The 16,991-nt window shown below is 40.1% G+C and overlaps 1 protein-coding gene across 2 annotated transcripts in view; it reads right to left on the bottom strand.

The window, feature by feature from the left end:
• plxnc1 (plexin C1) overlaps nt 1-16,991 on the bottom strand; it is a 46,289-nt gene that overhangs the window by 27,916 nt on the left and 1,382 nt on the right. Inside the window, exons 2-11 of one of the 2 annotated variants that reach the window (XM_033614721.2) lie at nt 15,875-15,997; nt 9,846-9,980; nt 7,992-8,092; nt 7,811-7,916; nt 7,565-7,730; nt 7,258-7,360; nt 5,977-6,043; nt 5,057-5,098; nt 4,791-4,924; nt 2,702-2,881 (exon numbers count right to left, since the gene is read on the bottom strand). In XM_033614721.2, coding sequence (XP_033470612.2) covers nt 2,702-2,881; nt 4,791-4,924; nt 5,057-5,098; nt 5,977-6,043; nt 7,258-7,360; nt 7,565-7,730; nt 7,811-7,916; nt 7,992-8,092; nt 9,846-9,980; nt 15,875-15,997 — 1,157 coding nt within the window. Of the gene's footprint in view, nt 1-2,701; nt 2,882-4,790; nt 4,925-5,056; nt 5,099-5,967; nt 6,044-7,257; nt 7,361-7,564; nt 7,731-7,810; nt 7,917-7,991; nt 8,093-9,845; nt 9,981-15,874; nt 15,998-16,991 lie in introns of both variants that reach the window. The other variant, XM_078164985.1, reaches the window with a different exon arrangement.

The following is a 16,991-nucleotide window of genomic DNA, read 5'->3' as shown; positions in this document are numbered from 1 at the left end:
CACAATATCACTAGATTAAATGAACAACATTAAAATAAGTTTAGCTAACATACAGGAAAGGAGATTATGTTTTATCCTTAGTGGATCATGAATATCAATAACAAATTTAATAGGAATCAGCTATTAATTTTTTAATATGACATTTCAGGTTTTGGCTTAGGATAGCACTAGAGGAAAGCTCACAAGGTGAAGGTAAAGAGGGTCATTAAAATCCTTAGGAATCATCCTTTAAGGATCATTGATACTCATTTGTTGATATTCTGCTCTAAAAGACAAACCAATGTTGCCATTATGAGCTCCTGCAGCTAGCAGCTAAAACCAGCAGGGATGCACGATAATATCAGCACATCATTGGTATCAGCCAATACTGGCATTAAAATTAACCATTAGAATTTGCCAACATGCTTTTTCTTATTTTGCACAATGAATGAATATTACATACACTAAAAAGCACTGTATTTCATGTCTCCATCTGCTACTGGGGTCATCATGATAAGAGTATTCATACATAATATAATGTTAATTCCACTAAAGAAGAGACTTGATGATCACAAAAAGTAGGTAGGGATAAATCAACAATATCAACACCGGTATCAGTTGTCAGTCAAGAGAGTTGTTACATATTGGCATATCGGATATTGGCAAAAAATCCACTATCATGCATCCCTACTTATTCCTTCCAGAATTTGCATCACAGCCATCAGCACAATGAAGAGAGCACACTTTTCATGCTTACTGGGGGATGTGAATGACAAAGTACCATTCTGGAAACTGTAATATTATCATTTTGAAGAAGGGCTGAGTTTCTGTGCATTGGCAGGGTGCTAAAATGATAAAACTGGGGGGAAAAAGCCCCTTTCTTTTTGAATTTTGTTGTGACTTAACATGGTGCAATGAGTGATAACTTCCCAAAATGTACTGACAAGACAAGAAAACCATAAAATAAGGTTGTCACCATAATGTGAACTTAAGTCCAAGTTCAAGGTAAAACAGATAAATGCCTGTGTCCCTGGGATTATCAGATTTTTCATGTGCATGTTCCAGTTATGTACGTACGTCGGGCACATTAACAAGCAACAGTGCCAAAAGAAGTTTTATCACAAAGGCAGAAGTGGTACTTTCAGTTGCTGCAACTAAAAAGGGAACTGGTGCAATGGTGAAAGACAGTGCTTTTAGGAAGTGGCTGTCTCTCCCCATGAGATGACCCTCTACTTTTAACTGTTTTTTTTTTTTGTTTGTTTTTGTTTTTTTGTTTTTTTTAGAATAAGTCTCAGCCAAACCTATTGAAGTCAGTGACATGGCACTGGGGGCAGATCCCAAAATAGCTTACGCAAGTTTTCACTGTCCCTTTTTGATAGCTTTTAGTGTTGACAGTGCTGTCAAGAGCAATTGTAATGATAAAGCATCAAAAACAAATCAAATCAAAGTCAAATTAGTCAAATAACTAATGTAGATCATTATGTTGCCACATGACACCTCTCCATTGAAAGGGGCTGCAGAGGCAGCTTCCAGTGATGGTTTTGTTTGTTCATAATAAATATTCTGCTGCTTCAATAATTATTAGGCTGTGACTGATTGATGGCAGCATGCTGTATGTGTCACTTTAAATATCTGCTGACCTGCTGAGAGATGCTTTTGTTGTTCAATCTCCTGTCAAGCTCAGCAATGTCTTGCTAATAGGGGTTTTTCACACTGTGCAGTCTGAGAGTGGAAGTAGGCAAAGAAAGCAGAGACTTACATCTAGTTGTCTACAGTTTACATTGAGTAAAACTATCAATAACACTGAGCTAAAACTGAGCTAAACCATGGCGCAATCAGTTGGTACAAGTCACTGTAGTGTTCTGTATTGTTCCAGCAAAAAGCTAATGCATTTTTGTTTATGTTTCCACAACTTTCAGTTGGATGATGGATTGCAAGCTCACTGGGTTACAGTGATCAGAGGAGATGAGGGCGCCATGCTCATAATCCTTCATGAAAGCACATGTCTGCAGACTTCATTTTATTAAGGAGGATGTTTATTCAACCCCAAAAGGCTTAAGACGTATCAAAAAGGGTGCTGTTCCATTGAATGTTGTCTGGAGCGACTGAGGAAGAGGCCAAAAACATGATATGCATTCAGACTGGATATGCTAATATGTCTGTAGATGTCGGAGCAGATTCTCTATGTTTATACTGATTGGCAAGTTTATACTGATTGGCAAGTAGACAGGAGTAAGTCTGTGCCGCCGTTCCCTACTTCCGCTCTCGGAACACACAGTGTGGAAAGCACCTATAGTTCAAATATTTTTACATTTCTCCACTTGGCACTTGAGTGCTAAAGCACAAAACATGCTAAACTTTTTAAAATTAACTGTACTAAACAGAAGTTCTTATTAAACACATTGCCAAAATGCTAAATTAATACAAGCTTCCTTTCTCAGATCCTCTTTCACTGTAGGCTGTATACGTTGAGTAAATGAAGCTCTTGCTCCTTGATTTGGAGAAACTGACACTAAAACATGATGTCAACCACATTTAGTTTGTTAAAGCATTTTCTGCAGCACAGTAGCTGCTAAAAAATATTTTATCTGAATGAGATCAGATTTCACATTGTCACAGTCATCAAAGTATTCTTGACTGACCCAGTCACATCTCCCTCAGAAAGGCTTTCTTTAAAGTCTGTATATTTATGTTGGGAAAATACCAACAAATCCAGTCATACCTGATCCAGGTGCTGCTTGGTGCAATTTTGTTGCAGGATGGGGATGAGCGGTAGGTGATTTTAGCATTGCCGTGGCAACTACCGTCTGGGAGGAGAACACATGCTTTGAACACGCCTTTGTTATCAGCACTGGGAATGTGGAACGTTAGTTTCACACCGGTGTTGTTCCACACAGGAACTCTGATCAGAGGACACAGGATGACAGAGAGAGAGAAACCAGTTAATCTCACTGAGATAAATTCACACTTATTTGGAGGGACTATTTTCTTTCTATTGAACTAAACCCATCACCATGCAGAGGAAAGTGTGCAAAAACTGCCAGCTCACCTAGCACTGTTGAGGTAGCTAACATTACAGCTCAGTAAGGAGAACGCCATCAATGTTTAAATTTCATGCTGTCACAAGCTCAAGCCTCTCGTCCATGAGTAGATGCACACTTCCTTCTGCATGGTGAGTCAGTTGAAAGTAGTTCATACATGAATCTGCTCACAGCAAGGTCTGTGGATTATCTTGAGGCACAGGGTCATGATTTCTGGAGAGTGACAATGCTGTTGAGTTTTTCAAATGTTATTTTCTTGGGTGGGGGGTACTTGGAGCACCACAAGCCGAGTGCCATCTAGCTCCATTGTATTGGAAAGAGGGCAGACATCTCTACGTCCAATATCTCCAACACTAGGCAACTCACACCAAACAATCCAGATTGATAAGTTGCACTACTGGTAAGAGGAAAAATAATGTGTATTTTGATTTTAGGGTGAATGGTCGTAACAACCAGAATATACAGAAAACTTGGCAATGGCTAGAAGCACAGCAGCAAAATCTGCCTCAACATAATTACAGTAAAACTTTAGTTTAAACTCAGCAAGATGGTGTTTTAACACATCTGAGTAATCATTGCTATTACAAATTATCACACACTAAAGAAAAATAAAATGGAGCATAACTTAAACATAGCAAACAGTTATGACAGCTACAACGTTTGTGCTTAAAACTGACACAACTCTAAAGCCTATAAAGTCAAATAATTTAAACATTATTGAAAAGATCCTGAAAGAGCCTCAATTCCTGAATCCCTAAAGCAGAAGCACACTCAGCTTTAGTTTCAAGTTGATGCGCAGGTGCCAAAATGTCTGGCTGAGCAACAGTTCTGATGAGCTAAAGATGTTTTTTTAATTTTAAGAGGAAATGCGACACATTTCTATTTTTAAGGCTGTCCTAAAGCTAACATTTGGACAGCTGACAAATCAGCAGGTGCTCCATTGATAATGAATGGGTTTCTGACATAGACTGTATAAAATAATGGACTTAACCACTGTGACGTCACCCGTCAGTTTGTGGACTCCTGTTTTTGAAGCTTCTAGTTATAATTTACTGTGATAATGCTAATGCTAATATTCGCTAGCAAAACACATTAAAACAAAATGTACTTATCGCAAAAACTGAACATGCCACTCCCTAGAGAGTCTTTTAGTACAACCGAATGTTGGACTTTTTTAGATGACCAAAACATTAACATTAACTTTCATGAACTGAAAACACACTAAAATAGCAACAGCTATGGCTACACCTATACTCTCTGAATCTGGGGTTATGCCATATTTACATTACTTAGCAAAAGTTGTTGCTGTGGTGCTGACTTTCAGTGGATGGCACCCACCTTCCACTCAAAGCAGCAAAAACAGAACTGATTCTGCCACACACTGTCACGTCATTCATCTCATCATCATCTTTTGATTTTCCTCTAGATGCAGAGAAAACAGAAAATCTAAATTCAACTCTTAATCACAGTGATGCCAGTTCGCACAAGACTAATATTATCACATGACCTTTGTGTTTGGCTAAATATGGTAGGTAATCTGCAGTGGAATTTGAACTTGACAAGTTACAGACATGGCAGATTTGCATGGGATGAAGATCCCAGACGACCTTCACAATTAATACAAATTACCACAGGTCCCCAGGTAATACTAGTCCTGTGCGAACAGGGCTAAATACAACTATTAATATGGCATTCCCTACAATACAATGCTATCTTTGAACTGGCATGCATAGTGTAAGCATAGTCCTATTCACAAGTGAACTGACTCACTCTTGTTGAGTGCAGTCCATGTCCGCCTGGATCCTCACTCCGATCACATCACTGAGGTTATAACCCGACAACACCGCATGGTTTCTGCCATAGAAAGACACGACACTGGGAGTGATGGAGGAGATCTCTGGTCTCTGACAGTAAAACAAACAGAAAGATTATGACTTTTAAGCCATTACCTTTTTCTGACCTTTTAATCTTTACTGAATGTGGATGAGGTGAGCATCAGAGGAGAAATGTGTGTGAGAACTGAGGTTCAGACTTACAGCAAAGGTCATTCCTGAGTCCATCTTTTGGCAAACACTGTACTGCAAGAGGAAGTGAAGAGAAGACATTCAGCAGGTTTACATGATATTCACTGTACAGCAATACTAAGAGTTGATTCAGGACCTGTTTCAGCTAACATTAGCTTAGCTTAGCTTAAAAACTGGAAACAGTAAAAAAACAGCTTGCTTAAGTAATATTTAAACAACTGTTATGCTGTCTTATTTAGTTATTGTATGTGTTGAACGTGCAGAAATAGACACTGAAACACATTTTGGTTTAATAAGCAGTTAGCTTAGCTAGTTACTGATCATACAGTTAGGCCCAATGAACTGCACTCAGCAATTCAACCTGTCCTCATGGTGAGGTTGCCATCTTTGCATGCATCTTGTCTGAACTCTGAACATCAAGCAGTGTCATGAGTCAGCTGGTGCCTAGCTTGCTAACATTAGCTAACGAGACAACACGTAATTATATAACCTTTTTGGTGATGCTGGAAGGCATTTCAATAACTTTAAATGGAAGCTAGCTGTTTCCTCTTGTTTCCCCTTTGTTCTCAGATCAGACAAGTGAATCTTTGCATGACTGACACAATGCATAGGAATAAATTGTGAAAATTCCAGCAAAATCAACTGATATTCTTCATCAACTCATCTGGTATTTGCTAATTGTTTCCAGTAGCTGATGTGAATTACACATATCTTTTTTGTTAAAATTCTATTGCAATTCTCAATTCTCATTAAGTACCAAATACCTGAACATCAGAGCAGGGGTTTTGGTTTGGTTCATAGTCTTAAATTTTACAGACATCTCAAACTTTTAATGCAGTTGCTGTTGCATTTATGTCTAAAGGTAACGCTTGAAAATCTGGAAAAGCCTCTGTTAGATAAATACATAAAACATGCATAATTACATTCCTCACTCCTTGATTTGCCCAGGAACAGCCGTTCTCGCTCCAGCCACATCCAGCCTCAATACACCGCCGACACCTGAGGAGAAAATAAGTTATCCCTTGTTATTGTTGGTAACACTGATGATAACACTTGACACAACATTAAGACAACAAATTGCATCACTGTATATGCTTCCTGATGATGAAACACAGCCACTGCCTTACATGTTCACAGTATGAGGCTACTGGTAGGATGCTTGGATGCTATCCTTTTGTGTCCTTTAAGCTTCATACTTTTTCCCTTTCAACCAGTTTATTTAGTTTTTTGTCAAAGCAACTAGTTTCATCCCTTGCTAAAAGCACAATGAGGCTTTGCTACCTTATTTAGCTTTAAACTTTACTTAACTTCCAATTTTACTATAGGGCTGCAAACATCCGTTGTTTGCCCTACCGGATGCATTTTCATCTGGACCCTTCACACCCTGCCTGGGTCTGCACTTGCCTCAGATGTACCAAGGGCTACCCAGTTATTGGTCACCCCCTGAAAATTTGGACCCGGTTTAGGAAAATCTTTTCAGGTTTTCAGGTGCCCTTTCTTCACAGTCCAATTGCAGCCAACCATTTCTTTGTGCCATCCACTCTTGATGGTCAGTGCTTATTATACGGGCTTGAAATGTTTTAAAAAACTTTTTATTAAGTTGTTTTTCATCATTCTCCTAAGTGACAGATACATTTTGAATACCAAGAACCCATTTTTTCAGAAACTTACATGTAAGACATTTTGTGCAATGCTTTATACCATACCCCCTTAAGAAACACCCATGTCACACTACTATCTTTAACTCCTATCCTGAAAGGAACAATGCAAGCACTGTATTCTTTCATCTCGAACATAAGCTGTTCCCCCATGTCAACTATCAGAACTACATGTGAACAGGACCTAGATTAAAAATTTTTAAATGACATTTGAAACTTAGCCCTAAGCAAAATGCACATGTCTTATATATGCACACACCACGCACTTATACAGTAATAATAATAAAGGGCGTTCTGTCTATGACAAATGCAAACGCCCTCCTGTCTCACTCTGTCTTATGTTCTGGTCATGCTCTTGCCTTGCTAAATAATGAAAATCAGTCTTCCAAACTTTCTTTGAAATCTCACCATGTTGCAGTCTGTGGATATTCTCATTTATCCAGGTCAATTCCATTCTGGCAACAATTACCATGTTGCACTGACCCTAACCCTCAGGCTGCCATCTTTGGCATTCCGCAACAAGAATTGCTTTTGCACCAAATTTTATACACTTACAGGACAGAAGTTGGCGGTCCCCTGATGTCAGAGCAGTTGAATAGCCTCAATTGATGCGACCATTGTGTCGTCCCAAGTCTCAGCCTAACTGTGATGTGCAGGCCTGATGATTCAAAAACAATACATCTAATTTAAGAGTCTCAGTCCTGAGCAACACACTTTTTTTATATAAATTATAACAATTTACTGTGAGACAACACAAAGAAGTCAACATTTTCATCTCATAGGATTCTTGTGACAGTGTGACGGCAATCGATCATCAGGTATTTCATTCACTGGATTATTATATTTATCAAAAGTCACTGACCTTCAGCAGGAAGTGTTTTGTTTGAAAGGGAGCAGCTGCACTGTGGAAACTGTGGGGGAGGATTTTTCCAGAGGATGAAACCACTGGGACTTGATGAGCATTGACAGTTAAAGTTAGCTCGTGCCGTCTGGCCCACAGTCAGGTGGGTCTGGATGTTAAGTGTGATCTGAAAAAAGAAGGATGTGAGTGTTTAAAAGAGAAATAACTGACAGTCACAACTGACTACAGGTAAAAGCTTATCTGTACCTGGTCAGTGTCGTCCTTTACAACTCTGTGGGAAACCATTTTGTGTTGAAAATCATCAGGAATGGATAACCAGTCTGAATCTTGGCAGTCGTCATCAAATGTGCATCTAGGAAGAGAAATTTATATTTTAACCATGTTTGTAGTTGTTTGAAGGGGTCAGCTGCAGATGTTGTTTCCTGACCTTCTTTTAGAGCCACACCAGATGCAGTATGGGTCCTGAGCAGACCAACAGTCCTGCACATTTGTGTATGTGCTGCAATTTGACACAGGCACACGCTTCATCTAGAACATCACACAAACACTGCAACTTAGCAACACTTACAGTACAGGCCAAAAGTTTGGACACACCTTCTCATTCAATGCGTTTTCTTTATTTTCATGACTATTTACATTGTAGATTCTCACTGAAGGCATCAAAACTATGAATGAACACATGTGGAGTTATGTACTTAACAAAAAAAGGTGAAATAACTGAAAACATGTTTTATATTCTAGTTTCTTCAAAATAGCCACCCTTTGCTCTGATTACTGCTTTGCACACTCTTGGCATTCTCTCCATGAGCTTCAAGAGGTAGTCACCTGAAATGGTTTTCCAACAGTCTTGAAGGAGTTCCCAGAGGTGTTTAGCACTTGTTGGCCCCTTTGCCTTCACTCTGCGGTCCAGCTCACCCCAAACCATCTCGATTGGGTTCAGGTCCGGTGACTGTGGAGGCCAGGTCATCTGCCGCAGCACTCCATCACTCTCCTTCTTGGTCAAATAGCCCTTACACAGCCTGGAGGTGTGTTTGGGGTCATTGTCCTGTTGAAAAATAAATGATGGTCCAACTAAACGCAAACCGGATGGGATGGCATGTCGCTGCAGGATGCTGTGGTAGCCATGCTGGTTCAGTGTGCCTTCAATTTTGAATAAATCCCCAACAGTGTCACCAGCAAAACACCCCCACACCATCACACCTCCTCCTCCATGCTTCACAGTGGGAACCAGGCATGTGGAATCCATCCGTTCACCTTTTCTGCGTCTCACAGAGACACAACGGTTGGAACCAAAGATCTCAAATTTGGACTCATCAGACCAAAGCACAGATTTCCACTGGTCTAATGTCCATTCCTTCTGTTTCTTGGCCCAAACAAATCTCTTCTGCTTGTTGCCTCTCCTTAGCAGTGGTTTCCTAGCAGCTATTTGACCATGAAGGCCTGATTGGCGCAGTCTCCTCTTAACAGTTGTTCTAGAGATGGGTCTGCTGCTAGAACTCTGTGTGGCATTCATCTGGTCTCTGATCTGAGCTGCTGTTAACTTGCGATTTCTGAGGCTGGTGACTCAGATGAACTTATCCTCAGAAGCAGAGGTAACTCTTGGTCTTCCTTTCCTGGGTCGGTCCTCATGTGTGCCAGTTTCGTTGTAGCGCTTGATGGTTTTTGCGACTCCACTTGGGGACACATTTAAAGTTTTTGCAATTTTCCGGACTGACTGACCTTCATTTCTTAAAGTAATGATGGCCACTCGTTTTTCTTTAGTTAGCTGATTGGTTCTTGCCATAATATGAATTTTAACAGTTGTCCAATAGGGCTGTCGGCTGTGTATTAACCTGACTTCTGCACAACACAACTGATGGTCCCAACCCCATTGATAAAGCAAGAAATTCCACTAATTAACCCTGATAAGGCACACCTGTGAAGTGGAAACCATTTCAGGTGACTACCTCTTGAAGCTCATGGAGAGAATGCCAAGAGTGTGCAAAGCAGTAATCAGAGCAAAGGGTGGCTATTTTGAAGAAACTAGAATATAAAACATGTTTTCAGTTATTTCACCTTTTTTTGTTAAGTACATAACTCCACATGTGTTCATTCATAGTTTTGATGCCTTCAGTGAGAATCTACAATGTAAATAGTCATGAAAATAAAGAAACGCATTGAATGAGAAGGTGTGTCCAAACTTTTGGCCTGTACTGTACGTACATATGACATTGTGGTAATTAAAAAAATGTGGAAAAAGTCAAAGAGAGCCTCACAGTTATTTCAGGTTCAGAGCACCTACCTGGTTTTGAAATGGCAGGTACACATGTTTAAGGTCCACTTGATCCAGATGCATTTTGGGAAACACTTTGCGGTCATCGTTGGCCCTGTAGAGCACCGTGGGACAGGTGGTGTTATAGTTCTTGTCCACAGCAAGCTGTCAATGAAAATGTAGTTTTGTTATGTTTCTGACTGAGCTACTCTGCTTATGAATATCAAAGGTCAATCAATCAAAGGTTATGGTTTAATGAATGGATTTCAAGAAAGGTTTTTTTTACGTGGAAGTGAGTCAACAAGCAAACTAGAGCTGGAGGTTAAGAGAGGAAGATTTTGACCCATTCTGGTTAAAATATGAAAGGTGTCAACTGAAACAAATTGTTTGGGTAATTTTTATGACGAGATTACAACTTGCTCTTTTTACAGAGAGCTCCATTCAGTGTTATTTAATCAGGAAAATTGTTTATTTGGCTCTATTAATTGAGATTCGGCACAAAAATAAAATAATTTCTTCCTTAAAGGACCTGTATACGATATTAAGAGCATATCTATGAGTTGAAGGTTGTCTGCACATGGTTCTCAACATGGAGGTGGCTGTGCCGACAGTCAGTGGATAAGGGTGCTAACAGCAGTGACAGTGCAAACAAAGATAACGTCCTAACTGGGTGGGGGAGTTGTGGGGGTGGGGAACGATGGGTGGGCGTTACACTACTGCTATGACAGCGTGGGTTGGCACAGCGTTATCAGTGGTGATTTGCTAGCCAGTGGAGTGCACACACAGGGACTCAAATGCACCAACCTGCACAAACTGCCATACCGTCTCTCATAACACAACAGCAAACAAAGTTTGGATAACAACACACACACGGAGGGAGCGTGACTACTTTCTCAGTTCATGACGCCATCACTCCACTCTATCTCACAAATAAGGGTTTGCTGCAGTTTTTTAATCATGGATGTAATATTATTATATCTGGATACTGGTAACCAAGATGGTCAATTAAGTCCAAAGAGAATTTCTCGCCTGGCAAATACCCATGAAAAGCTTCTAGCTTCAAAGTTTACTTCCATGCTATGCAGCCCACTGAATGCAACATAGTGTTTCTCCCACTGGCCACACCTGCAAGTTCCCACTCAGCCGGACTTTACATTGTGATGACCTCAAAAATGTTGTAATTCAGATCAAGGTGTCCTGTCAGCAGTTTCACAGACGTCGCTTTCATAATGGTGGTCTATGGGGAAAATGCTTTTTGGGCTGAAGGGGATTTTTTTTTGCTGCAATACAGTAAGTGGCCACTGGGAAAAATTGGAAGCAATGCTGCAGGGTTCCTGGGGGGCTTGGTATTGATGCTCTGAATGTTGCATTCAGCTCCTTTTAAGAGCATTATTACTGCTTCTGAAAAATAGTACAACTTAAAGTCCACTCTGCAAAAAACATTTGCATATACAACTAACTATCCTACTTACTCTAAAAAATAGATTTAACAAAGGGTATTTTGTACCAGTTTATTGCATGAGACCTGTACTGACACAAATTTATCTGCTGCTCCAATTTATGGCTGTGGTGATTCCGCATTTACTGGGGAGACTGTGGTTCAGGCATCTCTTAGACGTCAAGCCACTCGCTAATGACCAACACCATTAAAGTTGTTGAGGCAGACCTAAATCCATTGGTGTCTTTCATTCCTAATGGGAAGACTTTGTTGTCCTGTGACACCACAAAGAACTCACACCAGCACAGAAAAAAGTGTTACTGTTGAGTTTCTGTCATTATGTCCACATCATGTCACTTCCACTGTGTTGCCTCACTTCACCATTTACCAGTACACAGGATATGATGCAACTGTATTTTGTGCTGCTCAGGACATGTTGATGCCTCCAGTGAAAACTCAGAAGTACATCATAAATTCCGATGATTAACCAGTACAGTTACTGAATAAATGCACTAAACAAATCAGTGGTTGGATGTGCCGGAATTTTCTTCTCAAATGTTTAAGACATCAAACATGTTAGTGTAGCTCTGGATTCAAACTTTAATTTCAAAATATACAATTACAGAATTACAAAATCAACCCACTATCACCCTGAAATAAAGCTAGACTTAAAATAATCATGTCTCAATAAGACTTAGAGAATCTTGTTCACACCTTGATGATTGTAATTGTCTTTACAGGTCTCTAAAAAAATCAATCAGACAGCTGCAGCTTATTCAGAACACTGCTGCCTGAGTCCTCACTAAAAGTTGAACGCATCACCCCAGCTCTCAGAGCCTTGCACTGGCTTTCTTTACATCAAATTATTGACTTAAAAATAGTATTACTGACTCACAACTCCAGCGCTCTGAAATCATCTGGGACAGGTTCGCTCACTGTCAACAGGATCAGAATGAAACATGTATCAGACTGCATCTCAATCTGTTAGCCTGCTCTGACTTGTTGACAACTGCTGACTGAGTTAAAGTAATCTCCCTTTAACTCTTCCTACCCTCTTAGAGTGTCTAGATTTGGGCCCTGCCTCTGGTGAACTGTGTCAGAAAATGAATGATGACGATGTCGTTAAGAGGTAAAGGGCTGACAGTGGGTATGTTATTGGGGTCAATAATTGGCGTTCTGCAGATGAGTCTGGGTAAAGTGGTTAGACCTGCTCCACTTAACCCTGCACACATCCATACTACCCTGACTACCCCTGACAGTTTGATTTCATGATAAATCAGGGCAGGTTGGGATGAGAGATGCACTGAGGGTGCTTTCACACCTGCCTTGTTTGGTCAGGTTCAGTCGAACTACAGTTTATTTGCCCTCTAAGTGTGATTCGTTTGGGCAGGTGTGAACACAGCAATTGCACTCAGATGCACACCAAAACAATCAGCCAAGACCTTCTTGAAGAGGTGGTCTCGGTCCAGTTAAAAAGAACTCTGGTGTGGTCTGTTTGTGGTGAGAACATGTTCCAACCTCGATCCGAATCAACTGCAGTCGCATTACGCATTGTTTAGGTGAAACAAGCATGAGCATGTTACAGTCCTGGAGGATTATTAATGTGCGCATCAAAACATTGTTTTCTAGTTGGAGCCGCACCCCGTTTTCAAACTGTATGGTTTGCCTAAAGTGAACAAGCAGCAATGTCGTACATGATGACCAGCGCTAAAATCAACCTGTGTAATTGTCCCTCCATTGTGACATTAGAAAGTGTCACATTTATCTTGCAAGTGTACTCTTCTTTTTTGTTGCGTCCTGGATTTTTCTCGCATGGAAATTCTGACCAATCAAGAGCAGCTTTCTCGCACAAGGCATTTGATCTGGTCCGCTTGTAAATGCTGCCCAACACCAACCAACTCTAGGCAATTCTCCAACTTTGTAACAAAATTAGTCCCTGATTCGGACCAAAGCAAGACAACTCTAGGTCTGAAAGCACCAGGGTGCAAAATGTGAATAAAATAACTCCATATAAAAAATTATGCTAAACGCTAATGCTAAATGCAGCCATTTGAATGCTCACAATATCTTGCAAATGTTTTCATGTATATTCCAGTTAATGATTGGTTAGACTCACAAGTCAGTCTTTAGACGCTTTGCTTAACTAAAGACTGATGACTTTCTCCCTGATTTTGTGTTTAGATGGGCGGATACAATTTCAGAGTTTAAAAAAACTCCCTGCGTTGCAGAACCAATAGTAAATCCGCAGGGTGGTCCTTCGGTGGCTACAGTACAGTACAGTCTATGGTGGCTCGCTGAACTCTTGTGCTCGTAAATATAGTCCGACAAGAAACACGTGTAGAGGTACAAAATGGCTCAGCTGTGCTCGCAGAAAACGCCGTCAAAGTTCAGTGGATGTTTGTCGCGTTTGCGGCGACTCATTCTCGCCAACTAAAAGAAACAAACATAATCTTTTACAAGGCCATGACTCATCCGGCCGGCCGGACTATAGAGGGAATCGCCTTGTTGTTTACAAATACTTCCGGGTAGAAAACCAGCAGAGCTTTTAGCTGTATATATAGCCTATATATCATATTTTTCACATCACTGTATCACCGTTTGGACTAATCCGATGTTTGTAAAGTCTATAAACACAATAACTGAACAAACATTACTATTTCTGTGTGCACGTTTAGCTGGACTAACCGTTAGCTGTTAGCCCTGTTAGCCGTTAGCAGTGTCTGTAATAGGTAATAACTCATTAAACGGTCCGTGAAAAAAATATTTTTTCCAGCGGATATCTTAGTTACAACATGACTGAGCTAGCAAAGCAGTTTTGTGTTGCTATGTGTGGTATTTATTCAGTTTTAGGAAATCACGATGTCTAGAAAGCACCAGTGGCTGCAGCTGACAGGGACAGCTAACACTAGCAGCAGAGCTAACATCAGGATGTCATCTGTTAAAAGCCTGACATGAAACTACTCCAGTTAGCTCAATAATGTTGTAACTAAGACATCCACTGGAAAAAAATATTTTCTTCACGGATGAGCACACGTTTGATAAAACGGAGTTTAATCTCTCGGCATCCATTTTCAAGCTCTCTGTGTGTTTGTTTCCTTGCGGACGAGAAAAGGAGGAGCGCACATTTCCGAGAAGGCGTGTCCTTTTCAAAAATGCAAGAGGCGTTGCTTTGTTGCCGGCCGTTTTCGCCGGTGTGTTAAACACACTTTAGAAAGGAGTGTCCCCAGACTATCAGAAGGCGGAGATCTCTGATTGTCTGGTGGCGACACTAATGATTGGTCTACACCTCACACAACATCATGCTATCATCTCGGACAACAAAAGGCGAATGGTCTGCACTTTCTGCATCATTTTTTCTACAAGCTATCAGCTGTCTTCCCTTGTGTGTTACATTTGCCAGCAAGTCAATAGAAAAGCCTTTCTTCCCTGTTAGGCCTCATCTGCAAAGTGGTGAGAAATACACTTAGGGGTTTTATGAACACTTGTGAAAGTAAACTCAGCATGAAAGAACCTATTGTGTCTAGCAGAGGGTTAGTGCAGAGTGTTCCCAGATTCCGCTCAATTCATGTAAGTGAGCATGTATAAAGACTCTGCAGAATATCAATTGTTGTATCAAAGAGATGGAAAGAGGACAGATGAATTAAAGAAGGGGATGACAGGAAGCTGATCGGTATTAACCAAAACTAATACAAGAAATTGGATATTATTTTTCACGCCTTGCTTAGAGGACTGAAATGTCAAGTTGCCAAAGCAATTTGCATTTACCACATCAAATAAAATTAGATTATAGCTCCACTTTGTGTTTTGGAACATTTTTCTTCCGACAGAGCATCGTCCTTCCAATCATTTAATAAATATGTTGTTCAGGAAATGAAGCTCTAGCAAAAGTTGAGTTAGGAAGACAATACTTTTCATGCTCAGGATGTAAGTTTCTTTCTCACCCTGCCATTCACTCCCTGCACAAATGCTCACTCACTATCTCTAGGTGTCATTGTCTAGGTCTGTCAATTGAGTCATCAGCTGATTCACAAACAACCAAAAGAGCAGCGACACACCTTCTCTGTCAGCCTATCATCTTACTGCTCCTCATTTTAAACATGGTTCTGTCTCCACTGTACTTCTTTCTTGCTGAAGTCTTGTGTGCCCTCCACCTCCTGATCACCACCTATTCTTTACAGATTCATCAGCCTCATCATCCTCAGCAGCCTCAGAGTCATCAGCCACCACCACCAGTGTCTGGACTCTATGGGGGTATTTATCTTGCTGCCACTCAGATGTCTCTCCATCACATAATATCTCCTTCTGGTGTCCAAGCAACAAAGACTTCTATTAAATCTAATCAGCACGAATCATCTGTTTATCTGTACACTCATTCTGTATTAAATATTGTCTGTACTTCATTCTTCTGTCTCTCCTGATTGAAATATATGCAATGTTTTTTTTTTTTACCATTCAATATTACTAGATGTACACTATGTGAAAAATAAACTTTTCCACTTCACTGTGGCTTTAATGAATTGACGAACAAAGAGAGCTCTTGATTCACACTATGACCTGCGTGGTTGATATGAAGTGTTTTCTTTTTTTTTGATAATAGATGCAAATCACTTTTTGTACACACCTTAATGAGCTGCCCATCTCCCGTCCCAATGAAGAAAACCATCCAGGCCTTCTGTGTCACTGCCAGTACAGAGGTCATGTTGTTCTGCCTGAAGAGAACTGCCTTTGGCTTCAATGTCTTTGGCTGAGAAACACACACACATTGATCATAAGATTAGGACCCAAGAGGCATTCATAGAATCCTGGAAAAGTATTTAGGGTGCATGAAGTAGCTTATGATTACTCAAAACTTAATTAACTGAACTGCAAGGTCATCAGATGTACTTATGGTGAGTCATAGGTATTTTTTTTGTTTCTCATTTGATTGTGTCTTTGAATTTGAGATGCAACAGGAAGGCATTGGCAGACGCATTACATAGTGTCATTTACAAAATTATCATTTACATGGGGACACATCCCATTTCAGTATAATTTCTGTGTGGTTTTATTTGTCTACTTCAATATATTATTAACTTGATTTTGGGTTTTACTTTGACACAATTCAAGAAAATCAAATCAACATTGCTAAAAGGTCCAGTGTGTCTCATTCAGTGGCTAACTAGTATGCCAACAGTTAATTCATATCTATGTAGCTGATGTGAGTGCTCAGAGAAAGTGATGTCTTAATTATTTTGAAACCATTTCTGTAGCAGCCAACTCCATAAGAGCCTCAAAAACTGACCTCTATGAACCTTGGATCTACAGTTTTTGCTTAGGTCAAGCTTCAGTCAGCAAAACCTTCCTCTTAATATGCTGTCACCAGAAGGCAAGCCTGCAAATACTTTCAGGTAACCTAATTTTTGTGGAACTGCTTGAGATCAAGTAGAAACTCCCCTGGAGAAAAACTTAAAACTAGTTTCCGTGCATTATTTTTCAAGCTACTTAGAACTTTGCTCACACATTTCACTCTTATGCACTTTGTAAACTGATTCAAGAGTCTGGAAAAAAGTTATTATTATTGTTATTATAAGGAGGCTTTTATGGTCATTAGCCACAGACACTGACTTAATGCATGTTCCCACATTGGAAGGAAACCATTTGATGTGTTTCTACTTTTGAAACTTTGTTGACACAGAATAATGAAATGATGTGTCTTTCTGTAGATGCTTCATGATCACACTTTACACTGCTGTAACAGG

The sequence above is a fragment of the Epinephelus lanceolatus genome, chromosome 23, assembly GCF_041903045.1.
Source record: "Epinephelus lanceolatus isolate andai-2023 chromosome 23, ASM4190304v1, whole genome shotgun sequence".
Classification (NCBI taxonomy): Eukaryota; Metazoa; Chordata; class Actinopteri; order Perciformes; family Serranidae; genus Epinephelus; species Epinephelus lanceolatus.
Note: the sequence above shows the minus strand (reverse complement) of the source record. Positions and strands in the feature narration are given on the sequence as shown.